Here is a 22,916-nt window from a genome sequence, read left to right on the forward strand (position 1 = left end):
GATGCCCTGAAAGGCTTAACTTAATTCCATAATAATTGTTATTTCAGAGCACGAGTAGTTGAGGACGAGCAAAGAGTCATCTCGAATGGATCCATAATATAACTGTCACTAAAACATCAATAATTCTTGCTTTTAGCCCTGTTCTTAGAAGTAATCGCATTTTCTGGGGGTCCGAAACCCGGCTATGTGGTTACATTCATATGTAGTTGAATGCAGTAAAAAAGTGTTTGGCTAATATCCAACATGCTGTAACACAATGGTTAGACAATTAACTGGCTAGGTCGAGACAAAAAAATAGTAAATTATAAAAGGGCCCTTCCGTTTGGGTACGGTCGTGCACAGCTGGATAGGGCCCATACCAGCATTTTATAAATACATCAATAAACAATTTTGCAGGAATTAAGTCAAGTCAGCACTTAATGCATAGTCATTAAATGTAATTACTTCAACCGTCCCTCCTCTACAACAGCAATAATTGAATTGTCTAAGAATTGCGTCTTACGCCGAACTCTGCAACCCCGTATACAAAGGATAGCGCTCCTGAGCAGCGCGAAGCTTATCATGGTTCTTATATAGTTTATGTCTCTGCGTAGCTTCATGCCTTTTTTCACTAAGTTTTTCAGCAATGCGCTGCATTGTCCCAGTAGCTGTTGGTGCGGCACCACCAGTGCAGCCGAAAATGGGCGGGCAGAAGCTGCTCTGTTCGACTTGTAGAACTCTCTGTTGGTGGTATTTTGAGTTTTTTAGTGATTCGTGGTACTTATAGGCGTCTTTCAGTAGTCTTCGTGAGGTTTTTGCGTGCGGGTTGAAGACTTTGACATCAAAGAAGGTTCGGCTAAGCCTTGAGCCCCATAATCCATTTGCTTTTACATCTACTCGAGCGTCTTCATCAATTGTGGTTGAATTGTTGACAAAGCTCTCGCCTTGCAACGACTGAAGTTTCGGCTCGATTTCAACATCAAAGCAAACCTTGCTAATGAGGGTGGCAAAGGTATCTCTGATTTCGTTATGCCTCATGTGGGTGTACAGTGCAGAGCTTGGGTAAGGTCGAAAGATTGACCACATGCACATGTGAGTGGAATGTTGCTTGGTTCCCATCCATATCTGAGATCAATTCAATCCCGGAAGTCGGATTTTTTCAGGTTAATATTATATCTGCTAAGAGACAGTGCATTTAACCAGTTTGAGGCTCCTTTTTCGGAGGCCAGCTCAAGTGCGTAATTTTCATTGTCGCTCAAGTTGTTCAAAATTTTAGTTCTCTTTTGGTTTGTTCTTTCAGTTTTAGTTGTTTTAATTTTTGTATAGATTTTTTCTTGCTCAGATTTAGCTGTTAATAGGTCGTATGTGTCTAGGACTGACGAAGTTTTAATTGATGTTTCAAAAACATTCTCATATTCAAAAGGTTGCTTGATATTTAGACCACCCAATTTCAGTGGCAAAGAAGCGATGTCTCTAAATTGATGTCTGGTATTATCTTTACCAATTAAATTTGGAATGAGTTTTTCCTGCAATATCTTCTTTCTGTGGTATTGGGTGTAGTTCTAGCTAAAAACGTCAATTTTTCTTGTACCCCTTTGGTGTAACAGGAGTACACTTTTTGTGGTGATGTTTTCGCGATCTTGCCAAGTTTTTTCAGTCTTTTCTTATCTCCTTCTAACTGAGTTTCTAAGAAAGTTTTACATTCAGTCTCGGATCCTATGACAAAACCAAGTACTCTGGCCCTTTCTTCATTCAATTTCGCTCTTTTTGTTTTTTCATCTTTTACATTTCGATGCCTTTACATGATTTCCAAAATTTTTTCCGTGTTTGTTAAGGTTGTCAAGAACTCTTCGCAGGCTTTTCAAATTACCGATTGCATTATCATCATCTGCATACCATTTCTGTGTTAGGATGTTATCGTTGACTAGTTTTACTAAAGGTAAAGTGGCTAGCTCGTATATTGCCATTGCTAATGGGTCTCCTTGTGTGGTTCCTTCTCTAGATAGGTTTAATTTTTTATTTACGAAGAGTTTGGATGGATTAGAGTATGAGATCTGTATTGCGGTTAGTATGGATGGGCATATATTTGCAATGTTTTTTTTCAAAGCCATTTTTCGGTTAAGGGAGTTAAATGCGTTTTCTGCGTCAATCAGTAATATTGCATCGGAATCTGTGTTCTCGTAATGCTTCCTAAGCGTATGAATTGCTTATTCGATGCCATTTTTTTTGCCAAGGCATAGTTGAAATTTGATCCGAGTATCATAAGTTCGCTTTTTAAGCTCTTTGTGGTCGTTCTACATATTATTCTGCGGATGACTTCGCCTATGCCAATTGGCCTAACTCCTGGGTCTTTATCAAGTGGAATTAGTGGACAGACATTATATGGTTCAAGAAGCTCATGACTTAGTATTTCTGTCGATATTTTCTGTGCGATTTTGGCTAGTGTCTTTGATATTTCAACTGAATGTTGACCAAAGTGCGTTAGCATGCGTCTCCACTCATATGCATCCAGACCTGAGGGTCCGAGAGTACTATTTGTTGTCATGGCAGCCTTCCTAATTTTCTGGGCGTTTATTTGGTCGAAAGTGGATGAGTGGAAAGGGATTGTATCTTCCGAGCATGATGTTATATAGTTGCTCTTTACTGGCTCCGCGGGAGGGTGTTTCTCGAAGATTTGCTCAACAGTTTGACCTTTGGCGGTTTCCTCCAGTGAGAGAACTCCCATGGAGGTATCAGTCAATTTAGCATTAGCACTCGATATTTTTCCGGTGTTCATTAATTTTTTAAATTACTGTGCTTCAGTTTCTTCTTTCTTTTTCTTATTCTTTACCAAGCGCATTTGCAGCGCTTTTCCCTCGTTAAAAAGTTCGTCCAGTTCGGCCTTATGCCATTGCTTAAGCCTTCGTGCTATAGTTTTGGATTTCGAACCATCGCTCCGATTTGGTTTTACATAGCATGAGGTGAGGGATATCATTGTTGCGTGCATTGCGTATGTGTTTTCTTGTGTTTCAGTTAACGAGTTGAGGGTTCTATTTAGAGTTTCTATAAGGTTAAACCCAATTCTTTTTTTGCGAGGATCATGAAGACTGGTTTCCAGTGCACTACTTGGCTGTAGATTTTTCTTATTTTATCTTTTAGACGAAAATGAATAGAATTAAGGTATCTGACGTGAGCCAGTCGTCAATAGGAACTTTCTATTTTCCGTCACTGTAATTTCAACGCGAATGTTACAAAGTTACTGCTAAGAAGATAAAAGTTTCTTCTTTCTTTGCAATTATCGCGCCCTATTATAAATGTATCTTTTGGTAGTTATCGCCCTCTGTTTCGAATGCCAAGCCAAGCTTCGTCATTCAACTTTGCCGCTTTTACCGTAGTCAGTTGAAGTTTTTTCAGAGTTTCAGATGCCTTTTGCAAAATTTGATCGAAATGCTGATAAACATGTAGCATCTGTTGCTCCCAAAGTTACGCCGAGAAGCACTGGAAATGGATATGTAGGTATATTTTGCTGCTGCTTTTACTCATAAACGATGTTGATTGATTTAATCTTTGGAGCACTTGTAGAATTATAACAAACTATGACGCTATGTGTTTCGTACAGGACTTTGGGTTTCTCTAAACAAGGTTATCATCTAGATACTCTTTCAATCGTAAAACAGATTCGAAATTTTTTTGAAGATATGAATGTTTTGATTGCGTAGACAAAGTTGTCTCGTGTGAGTTGATGAAACGATGTTCAATTCCATTACCGATGATGCAACCAGGTATACTCTTTCACTTAGAGTTAAGGGTTTTTACAGAAGCAATCTATTGTGTTATTCGATTTTTTCTCGATCTCAATTGCACATTTTGAGTTCAATTTCTTTGGCGAGTACTTTGGTAACAAGTGTTTTTTATACGCGGTCTGCATTGCTGCTGGGCCAATGGCTCATAATCGAGAGGTCTGTGGTCCGAATCGCGTAGTCGGTTATTTTTATTTTTCATTTTGAAAGCTAATTTTCCCCTAATTTATGTTCCCGTAATTTGAATCTTGTAGTCAGCTAAATTTAAATATTCAAAACTTTATTTGTTTTTTCTCTTACTGGTCAATTGGTAGTTCCTTACTGGTAATTTAATAAAAATTCGTAAAAGTTTTTTCAATTATTGCACAATATGAGATAAATAGGGCATCAGTTCCTATAATAACAAATAAGGGCTATAAAAACAAAGATTGAAAATATAAATTTCATACCACAAATTTGCTTGAAATTTTTGAAAAGCTACATTCTTTTTTAAATTTCAAGTATTTTGAACAAATTTTTAAAGATTTCTTCGTAAAAGTGTTTTATCTGATTAAAAAAAAACAGTTCTTATTCCGTTTGTTTTCACCACCAATTTTATTATGTGAATTCGCAGCTAAAGGTCTTGCAATCGAGTTGCCTCCATAGACTAGACTAGCCTTCTCAGTGTACACAGATGGTTGAATGCTAGCGATTTTTTTTTGAATTTTGAAGTTCTGTCATTTTAACCAGCCTGCGGGACTTGCTACTAGGTAGGCCAGTCATTTCCCGTAAAAAGGCTCGGTTTGAATTTTTCCGAAAGTTTGTTTTTGAGCTGATGTTTTTGATCAGTATCGAGCTTTCTTTGTGTAATTTCAATCACTATCGCGATCATCCTTCCCAGCAAATCGACCGCAATTTGAAAATTATATAATTATTTACCGAGAAAGATAATTCTCAGTTTCTATCGGTCGTTCTTCAAATTACTTCAATTTCAAAGATCACGAGATTACTATATGATTACAGTAGCCAGCTTGCAAGCGTTAGTGATTGGGTTCGAGCCTTTTTTTCTTAACTAACTCGCACTTAAAATTGATCATTTAAAACGTTCCTCTATATGTGGCTAGTGTTTGTTAGTTATTAAGCGTCCATGCCATGGCTCACTGGTTAGTGTGCGATACTCATGGTATAGATCTGAAAATTTAGATCTGTGGTGATCTAAATTTTCCTGAGGCAAATTGGAAAGCATCAGAAAGCCCAAATGAAGATGAAAACTTGATAATTGAGTTATTTGAAGATGAGCTCTTCAGACAAGCCATTGATTACCTGACTTGCTCTCAGAACATTCTGGATGAAGCTTTCTATCGTAACTGCTTTCTAAATACGGAAAAAGGACAAAAATTTATGATTGCACTGATCACGGAACTTCTCATCTGTCGTTAGAATGCCCGGTTACCGAATGCAAGCCAGTGTTGCAAAATTTCAGAAGCTTCGGAAATGCAGCAGACTGATGGATTAAATGATTACCTACTGAAAAATCCGTTCGAGCCTCTCTGTTATACTGATATCAACAACACGAAGGATGAGCTACTCCAGCATCTCGACAAAGCAATTGAGATTAATGTTCCAAGAAGAACAATGCACAGACAACGTCTTCCTCCTTGGATCTCTAACTTCACATCAAATTTAATGAAGAAACTGAACACACAGAGAATTCTATCCAAAGTAAAGCCGACTAATTATAGAAGACAACAAGTAACGAAACTGGAAAATTTAGATCCATAATCGAAAGAACAAGACAAGGAAATCTACCAGAACAAACTGCTTCACTCCAGAAATACAGATCTATTTTTCAAACGCTCAAAAAGTCTGAAGAATTCTCCCAGTCTACCAAAAATTCTGATTAGGGGTGAATCTCAGTGCACCATTCTCAACAAACAAGTCGACATGCTGAACGAGTTCTCCATTCAGTGTTCACTCCAAAAAATCATTCAGTACAAAAGATTTGGAAACTGAAAATCCAACATTAACAAATTTCAACTCACAAATGACAATTCACCTCATTGTATCCTCGCTAGATATAACTAAGTCTCCTGGTCCAAACGGTATACCACCTGCCTTCTTCCAAAAGACGTCCCGTAATATATGCGAAATCCTTCAGAAACAAATGTCTGCACCTGCCAACTCGCTTGCGATTGCAACAGATGCAGAAATATTGGGACTTAGTTTTAATATTTTACAACTGGGACCATGCGCCCTTCAGCTAGCTGTAAATCCTCAGCAACAACAGTTTCTATCGGTCGTTCCTCAAATTTCTTCATTTTTAAAGATCATCAGATTACTATATGATTACAAGTGATAATTTAAAATGTTCCTCTATATAATTGGCTAGTGTTTGTTACTTATTAAGCGTCCATGGCTTACAAGTAAGTGTGCGAGACTCATAATTTCTAGGTTGCTGGTTCGAATCCGATAAGTAACCGAGGCTTACTAATTCGAGGCTTACTACCACTTTTTTTCATACACTTTATTGAGCTGCTTTTTGTCGGGTTCTCGATACTGTTTGCGAAACGGAGCTTCGCCTCTGTCCAAACCTTTGTTGTTGTTTTTTTAATCCACGAGCTGCGTTTTCATAATGAGTCGGATTTTTATTCAAACAGTTTGAAAACATTGCAAACTGTCGGTTTTTCTACTGATGTGTATTGCTTCTTTTTGTCACTATACTGTCTGTTTGATGTTTACAATTGCGAGCGAAGTATTTTATTACGAATCGACTTTTTTTCAACACAAGTAGCAATTATAAGTGCCGAATAGTGCGAATAGCAGTTTTAACTTTGCGAAAACAAATGTTTTGCATTCTGGAGCTAGACTTCTTTTTCCCGAAATGAACTTGCTTACATTTTTTTCTTTTGCTTCATGACTGAATTTATTAACTTCTAGATTCTTTTCGCACTTGGCATAGAGGTAAAGCCGCATCCTGTGCATCCTAGAGCCCAGGGTTTGAATCCCGGCTGGACATAGTTTTTTAACTGTGTTTGCTCTGGATTTTTTCCCGGTAAAATATGATTTGTCGGACTTTCTTTTATTTGCCTTTTTTGTCGACGTAGTTGCCACATAACGGGTTTCTTTTGCTGTAAGCAAGTATCATGCTAGTTGCAAGTGTGGTTCTTTGTAGTTTCAGGGGTACCTGAATCTTTTTACATTTTTTGAATTTTTTTTTTGATTAACTGGTGTCTGCTCCAAGATGGTTGGCTTTGTTTTCACTCTGTAACTTTTTTGTTGCTAATTTAAAATTGGAATTTGTCGTTTTAGCATGTTTGAAGGAAAAGTTGTGAAAATCTGCTCTGCAGAAGCGGCAACTTCTTCATTTTTTGCTATGAGAAATGTTATGTTCTGGTTAAATTTTCCTTTTCTTAAAAATTTTTACTCCTCATTTATTTTAATAAAGAAACAAATAATGTCGTGGGCAAAGTCCAACTTTTGAAGTTACTCATTTCATAATGCATCAGTAAAAAAAATTCAAAAATATTTAACACGCACTTCAAGCTTTAGCAGCTGTCTTTCATCGCGACACAAATTTTTTGGTTCGCCTAATCTTTTTTTCAACTATTTTTCGTTTTTTCGTCCTAATTTATGGTTGTATCGCAAGTAGTGCGAAGCTCCGCTTCTACTCTGTGTTTCTTTCAATCTGGTTAATTGGCAACAAGTGTCTGACAATTTTCAAGCGATCTTAGAGAAGATGCTAGGACCAGTGATTTCTAATCTCGTTATCATGGTCTCGATTCCAGTACATAGCATAAGTTTGATTTTCCAAGGCTCATTATTTGATTTTTCCATTTTTGACGCCTTAGAGTTACCCTTTGGCGTTTTTTTGCTTGTGCTTGCTGAGTATGTTTTTTTTTCGTAGTTATAATGAACTTAACATTTTTTTTTCTTTTGTTTCTCAAATGGGGTACAAATCCACTTTGCGCTGTTTTTCTTCCGATCACTAAAAGTGAAGACGAACTTTATCTTCGAATTGTTTGACTTTTTTTCTTCCTTCTTTTCCACGCAAAATTGATTTTCTCAAATATTCATCTGATTGAGCTAAGTGTTATATCATATTAAAGACCTTTCAGCCGTGGTTTGAATGATTTTCAATTTTACATCAAGAAAATTAGTTTTCGAAGCTTAATTTTGCACTACTTGAGGAAACTTTAAAAATGATTTTTTTTATGTTGGTTTTTTTTTTGCGAGAGCAAATGCTTTCTTGTCCGGGTTAACAGCTTTTCTTAGAAATCTGTTAGCAGTTCAATTTGCTTTAATGTTGGACATTAACATTTTCAAGGCATCTTCCCATTTAATTTAGAGGCAACCCCCCGGTTGCGTTTGCACCCAAAGGTATCTTATTTTGTCGTTTGAAGGACAGAAATTGATTATTTGTTTTTACACTAGGGATTTGTTTAATGTATTATTGCGAACCTTCTGTTTTGAACCTAACTCGCAATTAAAATTTTTTCTTTAAAAGTGTTCTTTTTTTGAAAATTTCACTGTAGCATTGGAAATTGCATAGCATCTGTTCTCTGCTTTACTTGTGGCTTGTGTTTGGTGCTTATTTAGCGTCCGTGGCTTTATGTGTTAGTTTTTTAATCTCCAGGTGGCAGGTTTGAATCCCAGCCATAGCCGTTTTTTTTTTACTTATTCGAGTCTTGTTTCTAATTTTTCCCATTGTAATAGCTGCTTTTTGTGTGTTCTCGCTAGTGTTTGCGAAACGCAGCTTCGCCTCGTTTTAAACCATTGTTGTTTTTTTATCCACGAGTTGCGCTTTCACAATGAGTGGGATTTTTATTCAAACAGTTTGAAAACATTGCAAATTGTCGGTTTTTCTACTGATGTTTATTGCTTCTTTTTGTCACTATACTGTCTGTTTGATGTTTACAATTGCGAGCGAAGTATTTTATTACGAATCGACTTTTTTTCAACACAAGTTGCAATTATAAGTGCCGAATAGTGCGAATAGCATTTTTAACTTTGCGAAAACAAATGTTTTGCATTCTGGAGCTAGACTTCTTTTTCCCGAAATGAACTTGCTTACATTTTTTTTGCTTTCTGAATTTATTAACTTCTAGATTCTTTTCGCACTTGGCATAGAGGTAAAGCCGCATCCTGTGCATCCTAGAGCCCAGGGTTTGAATCCCGACTGGACATAGTTTTTTAACTGTGTTTGCTCTGAATTTTTTCACGGTAAAATATGATTTGTCGGACTTTCTTTTATTTGCCTTTTTTGTCGACGTAGTTGTCACATAACGGGTTTCATTTGCTGTAAGCAAGTATCATGGTAGTTGCAAGTGTGGTTCTTTGTAGTTTCAGGGGTACCTGAATCTTTTTACATTTTTTGAACTTTTTTTGATTAACTGGTGTCTGCTCCAAGATTGTTGGCTTTGTTTTCACTCTGTAAGTTTTTTGTTGCTAATTTAAAATTGGAATTTCTCGTTTGGCATGTTTGAAGAAACAGTTTTGAGAAACAGTCGGTAACTTTTTCATTTTTTGCTATGAGAAATGTTATGTTCTGGGTAAAATTTACTTTTCTTAAAAGTTTTTTTACTCCTCACTTATTTTAGTAGAGAAACAAATAATGTCGTGGGCAAAGTCCAACTTTTGAAATTACTAATTTCGTATTGCATCAGTAAAAAATTCAAAAATATTATACACGCACTTCAAGCTTAAGCAGCTGTCTTTTATCGCGACATATAATTTTTTGGTTCGCCTAATCTTTTTTTCAACTTTTTTTTCGTCTTAGTTTTTGGTTGTATCGCAAGTAGTGCGAAGCTACTCCGTGTATCTTTGAATCTGGTTATTGAGCAGCAAGTGTTTGACAACTTTCAAGCGACCGTAGAGCAGTTGCTAGGACCAATGTTTTCTAATCTCGTTATCATGGTCTGGATTCCAGTACATAGCATAAGTTTGATTTTCCAAGGCTCATTATTTGATTTCTCTATTTTTGACGCCTTAGAGTTACCCTTTGCCGTTTTCTCGCTTGTGCTTGCTGAATATGTTTTTTTATAGTCATAATGAACTTAACATTTTTTATTTCTTTTCTCAAATTGGATACATCCACTTTGCGCCGTTTTCTTCGTTCACTAAAAGTGAAGACGAACTTCATTTTCGAGTTGTTTTAGTTTTTTTCTTCCGTTTTTTCCACGCAAGATTGATTTGCTCAAACATTCATCTGGTTGAGCTAATTGTTATATCATATTAAAGACCTTTCAGCCGTGGTTTGAACGATTTTCAATTTTACATCAAGAAAAATAGTTTTCGAAGCTTAATTTTGCACTCCTTGAGGAAACCTTAAAAATGATTTTTTATGTTGGTTTTCTTATCGCGAACCTGATTTCTTGTCCCGGTTAACAGATTTTCTTAAAAATCTGTTAGAAGATCAATTTGCTTTAATGTTGGACATTAACATTTTCAAGGCATCTTCCCATTTAATTTAGAGGCAACCCCCCGGTTGCGTTTGCACCCAAAGGTATCTTACTTTGTCGTTTGAAGGACAGAAATTGATTATTTGTTTTTACACTAGGGATTAGTTTAATGTATTATTACGAACCTTCTGTTTTAAACCTAACTCACAATTAAAATTTTTTCTTTAAAAGTGTTCACTTTTTTGAAAATTTCACTGTAGCATTGGAAATTGCATAGCATCTGTTCTCTGCTTTACTTGTGGCTTGTGTTTGGTGCTTATTTAGCGTCCGTGGCTTTGTGTGTTAGACTCTTAATCTCTAGGTGGCAGGTTGAATCTCAGCCATAGCCGTTTTTTTTTTACTTATTCGAGTCTTGTTTCTAATTTTTCTTATTGTAATAGCTGCTTTTTGTCGTGTTCTCGCTAGTATTTGAGAAGCAAAGCTTCGCGTCTGTGTAAATATGTAAAAACTTCAGCTTAGTGCAATTTAATGCTGTTGGTTGTGTGTTTTTCGACTGTTTTTTTTTAATTGATTTTTAAAAAATCTTACCATGTTTTTTCAACTTAATTAGTTGTTACCGTCTCATTTTCTCTTCGCTATTATTCAACGCTACATTTTTGCCCTGTATGTAGTGATTCGAAGCTCCGTTTAGCTTCTGCGTTTTTTTTTGAGACAACTAGTTGATTATGCCTGATTTATCATTGTTCTAAGTCTTAGTATATTGCTTCTCAGCACACGACGCACAAAACCGACACAAGTTTGCTCAAAACAAGAATAAAAATAGCTTTTCTAGAGAATGTTATTGGAAATTTTTGTACTATTTACAAAGCAATTGGCCAATTGCTTACAGTTTGTTTTTTCTTATAAACTATTAAGAGTAATGAACGTAGTGAAGACTTATATAGGTCTTGCTGATTTTTTTTGAGGAAAAGTTTTAGAAGTCTCTAATAACTATAGATGTGCATTCATACATTTTGATGCATTAATGAATGCACTCAGGTATAGATTCACTTTTTGAGTTCAATTGAAATTCATCTGCTGAAAGTGACGTAAATAGCACTCTCCCAATACGAACGTGGAAATGGCGCAAAAAAACTTGAACGATTTCTAGTTTCGAAAGTGGAATTTAATTTTTAGATTCTTAGCGGAATATAAGTTTTACCTATTGATCCAGTTTTCTCAATTTGGGTTAATATTTTCAAAAAATCGACAATCATAAATTGTTCTAGAAATTCAAAGAGCTTCAAGGGCATCCATTTTTTTCTTTGAAATTCGAAATTGTTTTTTTTGTTTACTTGCGTTCATTACTCTGTTCCAATCTTCGATTTGCTATTGTTAATTAATTGCCTATTAAAACGTTCAATTCCTGTCCCAATCATCATCGTCAGATTTTTTCAAAATTCTAAAGGTGCATTTTTTTTACTTCGAGAGTTTGAGAAAACTACTTACCATTCGTGTTTGCTAGAAATTACTTATCAAACAATTTGTAGTTCACATTGGATTTTACTATGTGTTGTTAATGATGTTCTATCATAGTATATTGCACTGAATTTTATCAGATGCACTTTTGTGCGGCGGCGTCCCACCTGGGTCGTTTCTGGTCTCGGAGGACAGTGCTGGACGAGGTCCTTCAGATGTATTTGCGAAGTGTTTTCTCTCATATGGTTTCAACAGCAGCGACCATTTGGTAGTAAGCGGGGATGTACCAAACTGGGAACTTCCAAGTTGTAAAACAAAACAACCAGAGATTGATGACTTACCGAAACAATCAAGTGCAGCGGACACTGAGTTTCACATTGCGTGGAGATATTCCAGAAAAGCGAATGCAACAAGTACAGAAGCTAGAATCGCATACGATTTCGACAAATTGTTTAAATTAGCGGAACAAAAGGTTTGAATATTCCTTATATACATTTTTAGTTTCTGTGAGCTAATTTGACAATGTCCTTCACTTAGATCATTTTTTCTCCGGGAAAATGCCTTGAGCGTTTGTTATAGCTCAGTTTTTGTTTGACTTTGTTGGTCTGACTTTTGATTTATCTAGAAGCTCAGTTTTCAGTTCCATAGTATTAATTTCAACAGGACGAATTTCAAAAATTACCCCGAGTTACAATTCGATCAGATGCTGCAGACTTCTTATAGTATCAAATTGCATCGACTTGAGATGATTGATGCATTTATCTCATTGTATTAAACTGCTGCTTGCATTTGAAATATACCCAACATTCGTGGCTGAGTGTTTAAGTCTTGTGACTGAATCTGGAGCTCCTCGCGTAAAGTGTGGTTGTTGCTTGAGCCATCCCTGGCTAATTTTCACTTGTGAGAGCAAGTTTAATCGTAATGGGGAACTAGAGTTTTGCCATAATATAATTTATTCTGAAAAGGCAGATTAAGCTATTAATCGGCGCGAAAAAAAACACGTGAATGACTTTAAAGTTCGAAAGTGGGTTTTGTTTTTTAGATTTCCAGCGGAATTAAAAATTACCGTTCTCCGCAATTTTGTCCAATGTTTTTACTCAGTTTTCTCTACTTTTAGAAAAAATCATTTCATTAAATATTATTCAAATTCCAATACCTTTAAGGTGGTATATTTTCAGAAAAGTCAATCAGTTTTTAGTTTTTATTGAAACTTTCTTTTGGCTTTGTCCATTTTTTTTACTCTTTTCTATCCGCGATCAAATTTTTTGTGTTGAATCGCAAGTGTTTCTATGAGCATGAGTTTTTGACAGTAAGCCTTTTATTCATGACATGAATTGTCTCACATGAATTAAAGAAAAATGCGGTAAAATCTTTTAATAATAGCATGATTTGTTCCGAACTAATGAGTAATAAATTTGACTTCAACAAAGTGACATTCAAGATATGTTCATCAAATTGTCTTGAATATTTGGCGACCAAAATTGAAAAAGATATCGAAGTCTACAGTAAGTCAACAGGGACAACTCAGCCCCCCTCAACTTCAAGGCGCAGCCCAGGACCCAACCAGCGGTTCTACCTCAAGTGCCATAGTCAGAGCCCAAGTGCCAATCTACCTCAAGTGCCATAGTCAGAGCCCAAGTGCCGGTCTACCAAGTGCCATAGTCAGAGCCCAAGTGCCGGTCTACCAAGTACCATAGTCAGAGCCCAAGTGCCGGTCTACCAAAAGTGCCATAGTCAGAGCCCAAGTGCCGGTCTACCTCAAGTGCCAAGTCAGGCTAGATCCATTTCAAAAACATTTTTTTTCACATCCATTTTGTGCTTATGCTTGAAAACTATAGTCAATCTACAAAACTTCTAGACCAAAAACTGAAAAAAACAGGCCTGAATAAAATTTTCAGTAAATCTCCCCCTCAATCATAAATCATTGTGCTTGTACTTGTCAGCCAAAACCCACACTGTGCTAGATTTTTTAATTGTGCTAAGCTTTCGTACAGTTTTTTTTTACGAAATCTACAACCTCCAATGTGAAATCTTAGTGCTGAATTGGTCAATTTGATTTTAATCCTCGGGGTACTAAGGTAGTACCTAAACACAAAAAAAAAACAAGGTTCCCACTTATACAAAAAAATACTGATAGCCAAAACCCGATAGCCAAAACTTTCTAGCCCAAAACTAGCTGCTGCGAATTTTCAAAAGCCTATTTTTCCGAAACGTTTTCTTTAAACCCATATTTAAAAAAGGTTTTACTAGCCACATCTACAAAAGTTTTACAAAAATTTTGAAAGTCTCAAAAATTTTTTAACTCATTTGAACTCTTAAAAAAAAAAAAGAAGAAACTTTCACCGCTTAGTCCTTAACCATAATTAAAAAGCTCATAACTGCGTGAGCTGTAGCTCACTTTGTTTAATTAACCACCGGGTTAACCCTCTGGCTGGTTGACTTAAACAAAAAATTAAACGTAACTTATAGTAAAAACCTTGAAAGCTCAGAATAAAAGCTTCATTACCGGAACTACTTTGCGATCGCTGCCATCAGAGCTCGTAAACTTTTAATACATATTTTCTACTCTTTGTACTACTTTCTTGAATGGCTCCAACAAAGCCGACCTTACAACAGCTACTCAATCAATGGAGACGCCGCTACAGTACTTTCGAGGAGCTTGAGGAAGAAGTAACGAGGCAAATAGCCAACTCAAGCGAAATCGAGTACGTTAAACTCAGTTTTGAGGAGATAACCACTTGTTTTGATCTGCTTGATACGCTCGCAGACGACTTAGCCGCGTTTTCTACTCAGGAAGCACAAGACTGCCTCAACACTGCTTCAACGCTACGAAAACGAAAGTGCGACCTACTAATCAATGTTAGAAAATACGAAAAGGTCTTAACAAACGATGGTTCAGTTTCCACAAGGTCTAACAGCCCACTTAGAGTGCAAGGCACATCTGCAACAGCTAGTGTACCAGTAAGAAGCTCAAATACTACTGAAAACTTGGCCAACAACTTCATCAGTACTACGGCTGCCGACTTCTCAACTTACACATCCACCTACGGCTTGAGTACATTCGATTTAGACGCTCCCCAACGCTACAGTTTCCCACCTCTACCGGGAAACAACAGAGCTATGGATCAGACAGTCAACGGTGTCATCACTACTTCTACAACTGATTTCAGATCAGTCTCACCGTCTGCAAACCCGCGTACTTTCAACTTTCGAGCTCCACTACGATACAACTTCTCGCCTCCACCAGTTTCCAATGAAAATTACATTTGGAACGACAACTCAAGACTTGAAGCCCAGATGTCAACTGGCAATAATCGATATGGTCTGCTAACAACTTCAATTGCAAATAGTCCTGCTACTACATCCGAACAGTTCGTTACCAACCACTTTAACGACCATCATAGGACTATCCTACAATCACACGAACAACAACGCAACAGCCTTTTCGATAATGAACAAAGACAAATCACCAACCACACTACCAGTCATCCGACCACTGCCATCAACTACAGTTTGAAAGGATTCAAATTGCCAGATATAAAACTACAAAAGTTTGACGGCAACCCACTGGAGTGGAACAACTGGTTCGAACTCTTCCAGACTGCGATTGGCAACAACCCACGCCTAAGCCCGGTTGAAAAAATAACTTACTTGCAGTCATTATGCACTGATAATGCTAAATCTTTAATAGAGAGCTACGGAACCAATTCTTCTCAGTATGAACAGGCAATACTTGAATTAGTGCGTAGATACGGTAACCCAAAATATGTGGTGTCAGCGTTCATCAGGGAACTTGAAAAGTTTGACAAATTGATACTAAGCGAACCACAGGGTTTCATAAGATACGCTGCTTTCCTACGGAAACTAATCCACAACTTCGAACTCAACGGCTACACCGCTGATCTAAATTCTAGTAACCTGACTCGACTTGCTCGATCAAAACTCCCAGTAACTCTACTAATGAAGTGGGAAGAACACTGCGTGCTGCACGATCTCGATTATGCTACACTCAAAGACTTGACGCAGTACCTCAATAACTACTCGCGAGCATGCGAGAACCTGGACATAGACCCGTCGACTCCAAACCAAGCGGGACGAAATCGCCAACCTATGAAGCAACAACAACCCGACAGCCGACCCAACCAATTTACTTCTATGTCAAGGCAAAACTACGACAAATCTTCAGGCATATCAGCAAGACCAACAACTTTAACATGTCCAATAGATAACCAAGTTCACTACGTTGGAAAATGTCCGGACTTTTTGAAACTTCCCGTAGATCAACGGGCAGAGCTGGTGAAGCAACATAAGCTGTGCTTCAACTGCTTAGGCCAACACAGATTTAGTGAATGCACATCGTCTAAGCGATGTTTCATCAACAACTGCGGAGGGAAACACCATTCAACTCTACACATCGACAAAAAACCGTTTCAAACGCACAACCAAAAATCAAATAACATGCAGCTTGGCACTACAGTAACCAAGCCCTCGGAACAAGCTGAGGATCCAATCCAAAATATAAACAACATCAGAAATCAGTTACAATTTATGCCGGTAACACTGTTTAACAATGGCATCAAACTAGATTGCTACGCCATACTCGACAACTGCAGCAGCTGCTCATATATCCTCAGCAAAACAGCTGAAACACTTCAGTGCAAACCAAGCCAACAACTACAGCTTAGCGTACGAGGTGCTTTCAGTAAGGACAAAGTGTCCTCCTCGCTGGTCCGGCTTAGTATCGGACCACATAACGCTACAAAACCTACTTTCACCCTACAATCAGTCTATTCAGTTGAAGCTCTGAGTTTTGACGCTATCGACGCAAACAACCTTAACAAAACGTGCTCACTCTACAATCACCTTCGACCTGTCAACTTTCCTGAACTAGGCGACAACACAGTTCAAATATTGCTTGGCGTAGATGCTTTCTGGAATATAGCGGAGCGCGATATCAGAAAAGGTCCTACAGGCACCCCCTACGCTGTAAAAAACCTACTAGGTTGGACGATCACTGGCCCACTCAACCAGAAATCTAATAGTTCCGGACCAAGTTCACACTCAACTAACTTCATTGACTTAAATGATCAAGAAGACGCTAATCTCACTGAATTAGTGGAAAATTTCTGGAAAGTAGAAGGATCAGGCATCCAGGAAGATAACAAAGCTACATACTCTGATAAAAGCAAACGACAACTAAGATTTATGGAAAAAAGTATTGAGCACGATGGAGATCGCTACAAAATAAATCTGCTCTGGAAAAACGAAATAAAATTGCCAAACAATTATCCGGTAGCTAAAGCTCAACTGCTATCGCTACAAAAACGGCTCAGAAAAGACCCTGAAACCATGCAACTCTATGAGAAATCGCTTACTACCGACCTGGAAAATAACTACGTCAAGCCCGTTACTTTCCAATACCCACAACCTGAATTACTTTGGTACCTCCCACATCACCCTGTAACTAATCCAAACAAGCCCGGAAAGGTACGCAGAGTGGCCAACGCCGCCTCAACGTACAAAGGCGTCTCGCTGAACTCTTGCCTCGAAACTGGACCTGACCTCCTGAACAACATGTTTGGACTTCTACTACGATTCCGGGAAAAACTACGATTTATGCAAATAGGTATTAAAGATGAAGATCAAAATGCGCTTCGCTTCCTTTGGCCTACTAAAAATGGTATCAAACAATACCAATACACGCGACTTATCTTTGGTGCAAAATGCTCACCATCCATTGCAATCTTTGCGCTTCATCAAACAGCTGCCGATTACTGCATAACCAAACCCAGTGTTGCTCAACTGCTTCACAAAAGCTTTTCCATGGACGACTTCGTTCACTCGTTCAACACGACACACGAGGCTAGAGACTCTACTACGCAACTAAAATCCTCCCTAAGACAGGGGGGATTCAACCTAACTAAGTTCGTATCTAACACTAATGACGCGATCTACTCCATCGATGGAGGCGAAGTTTCTACTAATGCTACAGTGCATCGTGTTCTGGGTGTCAAATGGGACACAACTGACGATACGATATTCATGCAACCAACAACCAAGCTAAATAATACTACATCATCTACACTCCGAACAGTTCTCTCTACAGTAGCAAGGGTTTTTGACCCCTTAGGCATCCTAGCGCCGTTTGTCATAAAACTCAAAATTCTTCTGCAAAACTTGTGGAAGTCTGGTATCTCTTGGGACGAAACTGTGCCCAGTGACTTTGTTCCGATAATTGACAAATGGGTTGACCAATGCAAACAAGTACCCCCTGTTAGACTGCCGCGCTTACTTGGTCCACAGCTGTCACCTAGTGATATACAGCTTCATATTTTCTGCGACGCGTCGCAAGACGCAATGGCTACGTGCATCTACTTCCGAACTGCTTGTAGCTCTGGCATACACGCTACTTTCTTGATTGGCAGAACAAAGGTAGCACCACTGAATCAAGAGAGCATTCCTAAACTGGAATTACAAGCCGCCCTTATGGGTGCTCGGCTATGCAAGTTCGCTACTGATGAAATGCGATTAAAGCCCCACTCCAGTCACTTTTGGACGGATAGCACTACTGTTTTGTCCTGGATCGCTTCACCTGGTAAACTGAAAACTTACTGCGCAAACAGAGTTGGTGAAATACTTACTTTATGCAAAGCCGAACAATGGAAACACATACCTGGTAGACTCAACCCAGCAGACAGTGCTACACGAGGAATTGAACTTAAAGACGTAGCAAAGCTCTGGTTGGATGCACCACAATTTCTACTCAACAATGAGCCTATTTGGGGGAGCAACGAAATAATGGAACAAAGTAATGCTACAACGGTTAGCCCCTCAACTACACCCTTATTCGATTCTTCCAGGTTTTCAGATTGGTTTCGATTAGTTCGGGTCACAGCTCGGGTTATAGTTTTTGTCGATACACTTAAGGGAAACGGCAAACGTTCTACCACTATGGAAGACCTAGAAAAAGCTAAGCTCCTCCTTTATCAACAGTCCTTTGGTGACACCTTTGGTGACACCTACAATCAACTACGAACCAAGCAACAAGTTGAAAACAAAGACAAACTGCAACAGCTGTCACCTTTTCTCGACAACGGTGTTATTCGCGCGCGAGGACGACTACGAAACTCACCTTTACCGGACGCAACAAAGTATCCAATAATTCTTAACGCAAAGGACCCAATTGTGCGTATGATGATCGAGAGCGCTCATCGCCGCTGCATGCACCACGGCACTGAGTACATTCGCAACTACCTGCAACAAAGTTTTGTCATTGGGCTCCGAAAAACACTCAGACAGATAAGACATAACTGCTTTCTCTGCAGAAGATTCCAAGGCAAAGGGCTACATCCACTCATGGCCGACTTGCCGCCAACTCGTTTCGACGATCCGTCTGACGACCCATTTCCGTTCAAAAACACAGGAATTGACTATATCGGGCCATTCTACATAGCAACAAAGGATACAACTGAAAAAAGCTATATTTGCCTCTTCACATGCCTCTCTACTCGCGCGGTTCACCTGGAATCGACAGACAACCTTACTACGAACAACTGTATAACGGCAATTAGACGTTTTATTGCTAGGAGAGGCACACCTAAGCTTTTAATCTCTGACAACGCTACTTACTTCGTCGGCGCGCGTAAACAACTACGCTCAGAACCAATCAACTTCAACGAAACCACCCTAACTGAAACGCTACAAATCCACAATGTTGAATGGCGCCTAAATCCTCCGGCTGCCCCCCATTTTGGCGGCATGTGGGAGCGACTCGTCTCATTGATAAAACGAGCATTCTTACTAAATCTCGGTTCTGATCGACTATCAAGAGATCTATTTGCTACTATCGTAGCCGAGACCGAGGCAATCCTCAACTCACGTCCGCTAACTCATGTCAGTAGCGACCTTGACGACGAACTTCCACTGACACCCAACCACTTCTTAATGGGTCGTCCATTCGTCTACGCTCCAGCAGCAGCCTTCTACGAAGCATCTACCAGTAAACTGTCCAACAAGTCCTGGAAGCGAGCAAAAGATAGACTTGACAGCTTCTGGAGGCGTCTACTTAAAGAGTACGCTCCGACTCTCATCAGAAGGACTAAATGGACGCAACCCGAGGAACCACTCGAAAAGGATGACCTCGTGTGGATACTTGAGGACTTTACACCACGAGGCATCTGGCCACTGGGTCGAGTGTTAGAAGTTTTTACCGGCTCGGATGGCATCGCACGATCGTGTAAACTGAAAACAGCCCTAGGTACTTTAACGAGACCAGCGGTGAAACTTGCCCTCGTAACCCCAAAAAAGAAGATTTAAGACCACTTTAATTGTATTACAACAACAACAACAAAAAAACTTGGCTCAACTCCTTCCCCTTCGGTTCCAAATAAGATCTCCCTCCCCCGAGGATATTCATGACATGAATTGTCTCACATGAATTAAAGAAAAATGCGGTAAAATCTTTTAATAATAGCATGATTTGTTCCGAACTAATGAGTAATAAATTTGACTTCAACAAAGTGACATTCAAGATATGTTCATCAAATTGTCTTGAATACCTTTTATGGATTTGCAAAGGATGTAAGTGTTGCATGTTTCCGAGAACTTCTGATTTGAAGCTTCTGTGACATTTTTTTGGAAAAATTGATTTGATGTGAACTTCATTATCATCTCTTGCTGTGTTCATTCTTTGGTTGTTTTTAACTGACAAAAAGGGGACTATGATGTTAATTCTTTCTAGAACTGGTCATTGTCGTAAATCATTTGCTTGATTGATGATTTTTAATTCTTTGAAGTCATTTTTACGAGACTTTCTTTTTTGCAGAATTGATTTGTTAGATATTATAAAAGCATTAGGGTTGTGATTTTGTTTTTACTCATGAATTTGATTCAAAAAGGTATTGTTGTATCCTATTCACACTCGTTCTTTTTTCTGCCCAGCTTTAAAAATAAATGGTCTAAATTTGCTTTTTTTTTTCTTGTTTAAGCAAACGAGCTTCTCGACAATTAACCTGGCAGAACCTGATACAGTTGAAACATTGAAGCGAGTACTTGAATCGCAAATACGAGATACCAAGCAAGAAAACACATTGACAAGAATCTGCATGGCTTATCCAGAAACTGAAGATTGCAATCACCAGGAAATGCTGAAATTTCTCTTCAAATTAAAGTCCCTTGTGAGGAGTTATGAAGCTATTTTGCTGCTGACTGTACCTGTATACTTGGACACTTTTGTTAGAAATTATATCCTTATGATTTCTGATTATTATATCAAGTTTGAACAGTTTCAAGCTACTTCAGTTGAATCTGCAAACGATGCACTTTTGAAAGAATACAATGGATCAGTTGAGTTTAGAAAAGTATGGAACCACGATGGATTCAAGATGCCATATAAACTGATTGATCTCGTGTACAAGTTCAAGAGGAAAAACTTAGTGGTGGAGAAAGGTTGTCTGCTCCCAGATTTATCAGAAACTGCAAGTCGCAATGAACGCAGGCCTGAACTTGCTAGTAAACTTAAAAAACACGCGGACTTGTTTTGAATTTTCTTATACGAAAGTTTCTATTAATTGTAACAAAAAAGTTTTTATTTGTGCAGATTTTTTTTCAGTTTCCACTAAATAACTACTCATTGATTTCGACGAAGATCTGAGAAACATGGCTCTCTTATTTCTGTTAGCGCAGTCGCATCAAATCTGTTCACGGTTGATTTTGAGGACTATATTGGGAGGGTTGTGAAGTATATAATTAAAATCTATTTTAGACTTCCTTCTCTTTCAGCCCGGAAAATGAAGCAGGAAATCCATATAATTTGTTCATTGATAAAGATTAAGGCTTCAAGTCACATCTTATTCACCTTTTAAAAAGAAGGATATAAGATAGCCACGTTTTCAGCCACGTTGAAATGAATTAAATTGGACTTTGAGGTCAAGAGCAAAAAACCAAGTTGGGCTCAAATGATCTAAATTGGATTTTCAGACAAACGCCAAATAATATGTCAGAATGAAATCAAATTATGAAATTTTTAAACTGGTGTGTCTTTCGTGTATCCCTTATGTACCCTTGACTTATAGCCATGGTGGCACGGAGTTTTGTTGAGGACGTAGGGTAGGATACCATCGAGTTGGAGAATCTGTCAAGAAGCCGGCTGAAAATTCGTATCACGGCTTTGGCAAATAGCGATTGCTAGCTCCACTGAGCTTACTTACATTCGGAACGAGTGGTATTGTGCACTTGAATCAGTGTTTGCTCTTAATCGACTGTTAGGAGTTGTTGCTTGTTACGCAGTATCTCTTAAGGGTGTGAGGGAGTGATATTTTAGGGATTCGAAACTTGCTGAAAGAGTCATGTGAATTTTTGTAATGTACGTGTTTCGAGAAGAAATATTTTCTTTTCAAGGCGAGGAATTAGAATAGAATTTTTCCAAGTTTTGTTATCAATTTATAAGTTGAGGTTTTTGTGATTTTTTGATTATTTTTTAGTTGTTGTTTCTACATAATACGCGAAGATTAGAATGAGCTATATACGAAAAGTGTTCATTAGACAATGCTGTTTTGATAAGTTCAGGCTAAATTTCAACTTTAAATGCTTTTTTACGAGTTGGGTTGACATGAAATAGGAAATAGCAAGACAAAAACTGCTTAGATCTTTCAATTTTTGACACAATTTCGACACAATTTTCTGAAATTGATACGATGGATTGTCTCGGAGCCGAAAACCCGGTTAGACAAAATTAAATGTTTCCCGGGTAACCGAAAACTAAATTCGTTCTCGTATAGTAGAAAATTTTAATGTTCACGGATAGCCGAAACCTTTTTTGCTCCCTGGTAGCGAAAAAATTCGATTCGATCTAAACTAACAATCAATTTCAGAAAATGTTCGCTTCATTTAAAGATATGAAAATAGGTTTTTACCCATTATTGCCCCGCCTTCATGTAAATTATAGGCCCTCAAAATTCAAAAATTTTGTGATGAGGAGAGGATAATGCTATAAAAATTAAAAATTATATCGAGATTTTTATTGGATCGACTAAATGTGAGCTCTGAGTTAGGACCGAGTTGGTTAACTCATAGAGTAATTTCGGATAGGGTACACCGTCTGCTCGTCACGCTATCTTATTTTCGGCCGGATAGATTCGTGCAACTTCTTAGTCTAATACCGATCCTAATCTTACTCTTATACTATCTAGTCTCAGGTTGTTTAACTAGTCTCTGCTAGGCTCAATAGATCTAGGGTATACTGGTTTATTGCGGCTGCTGAAGTGCTCGGGAGAGTCCAACTAATTTCTAAGTTAAATTCAAATCTCTCTGGTGCTGAAATTAC

At 38.1% G+C, this 22,916-nt stretch overlaps 1 protein-coding gene across 2 annotated transcripts; it reads left to right on the forward strand.

Annotated features, from left to right (window-relative positions):
- Positions 1-3,076: 3,076 nt before the first annotated feature.
- Positions 3,077-21,309, forward strand: LOC134844277 (uncharacterized). 2 transcript variants are annotated; one of them, XM_063860880.1, is made up of 3 exons: positions 3,077-3,474; positions 11,734-12,065; positions 20,581-21,308. In XM_063860880.1, the coding sequence occupies exons 1-3, from the start codon at positions 3,381-3,383 to the stop codon at positions 21,133-21,135; spliced, it is 981 nt and encodes a 326-aa protein (XP_063716950.1). In that variant the 5' UTR covers positions 3,077-3,380; the 3' UTR covers positions 21,136-21,308. The 2 variants fall into 2 exon arrangements, with proteins under 2 accessions (XP_063716950.1, XP_063716951.1); XM_063860881.1 differs by lacking the exon at positions 3,077-3,474 and adding an exon at positions 3,498-3,740 and having other exon boundaries at positions 20,581-21,309.
- Positions 21,310-22,916: the final 1,607 nt, after the last annotated feature.

Source organism: Symsagittifera roscoffensis, chromosome 4 (genome assembly GCF_963678635.1).
Source record: "Symsagittifera roscoffensis chromosome 4, txSymRosc1.1, whole genome shotgun sequence".
Classification (NCBI taxonomy): Eukaryota; Metazoa; Xenacoelomorpha; order Acoela; family Convolutidae; genus Symsagittifera; species Symsagittifera roscoffensis.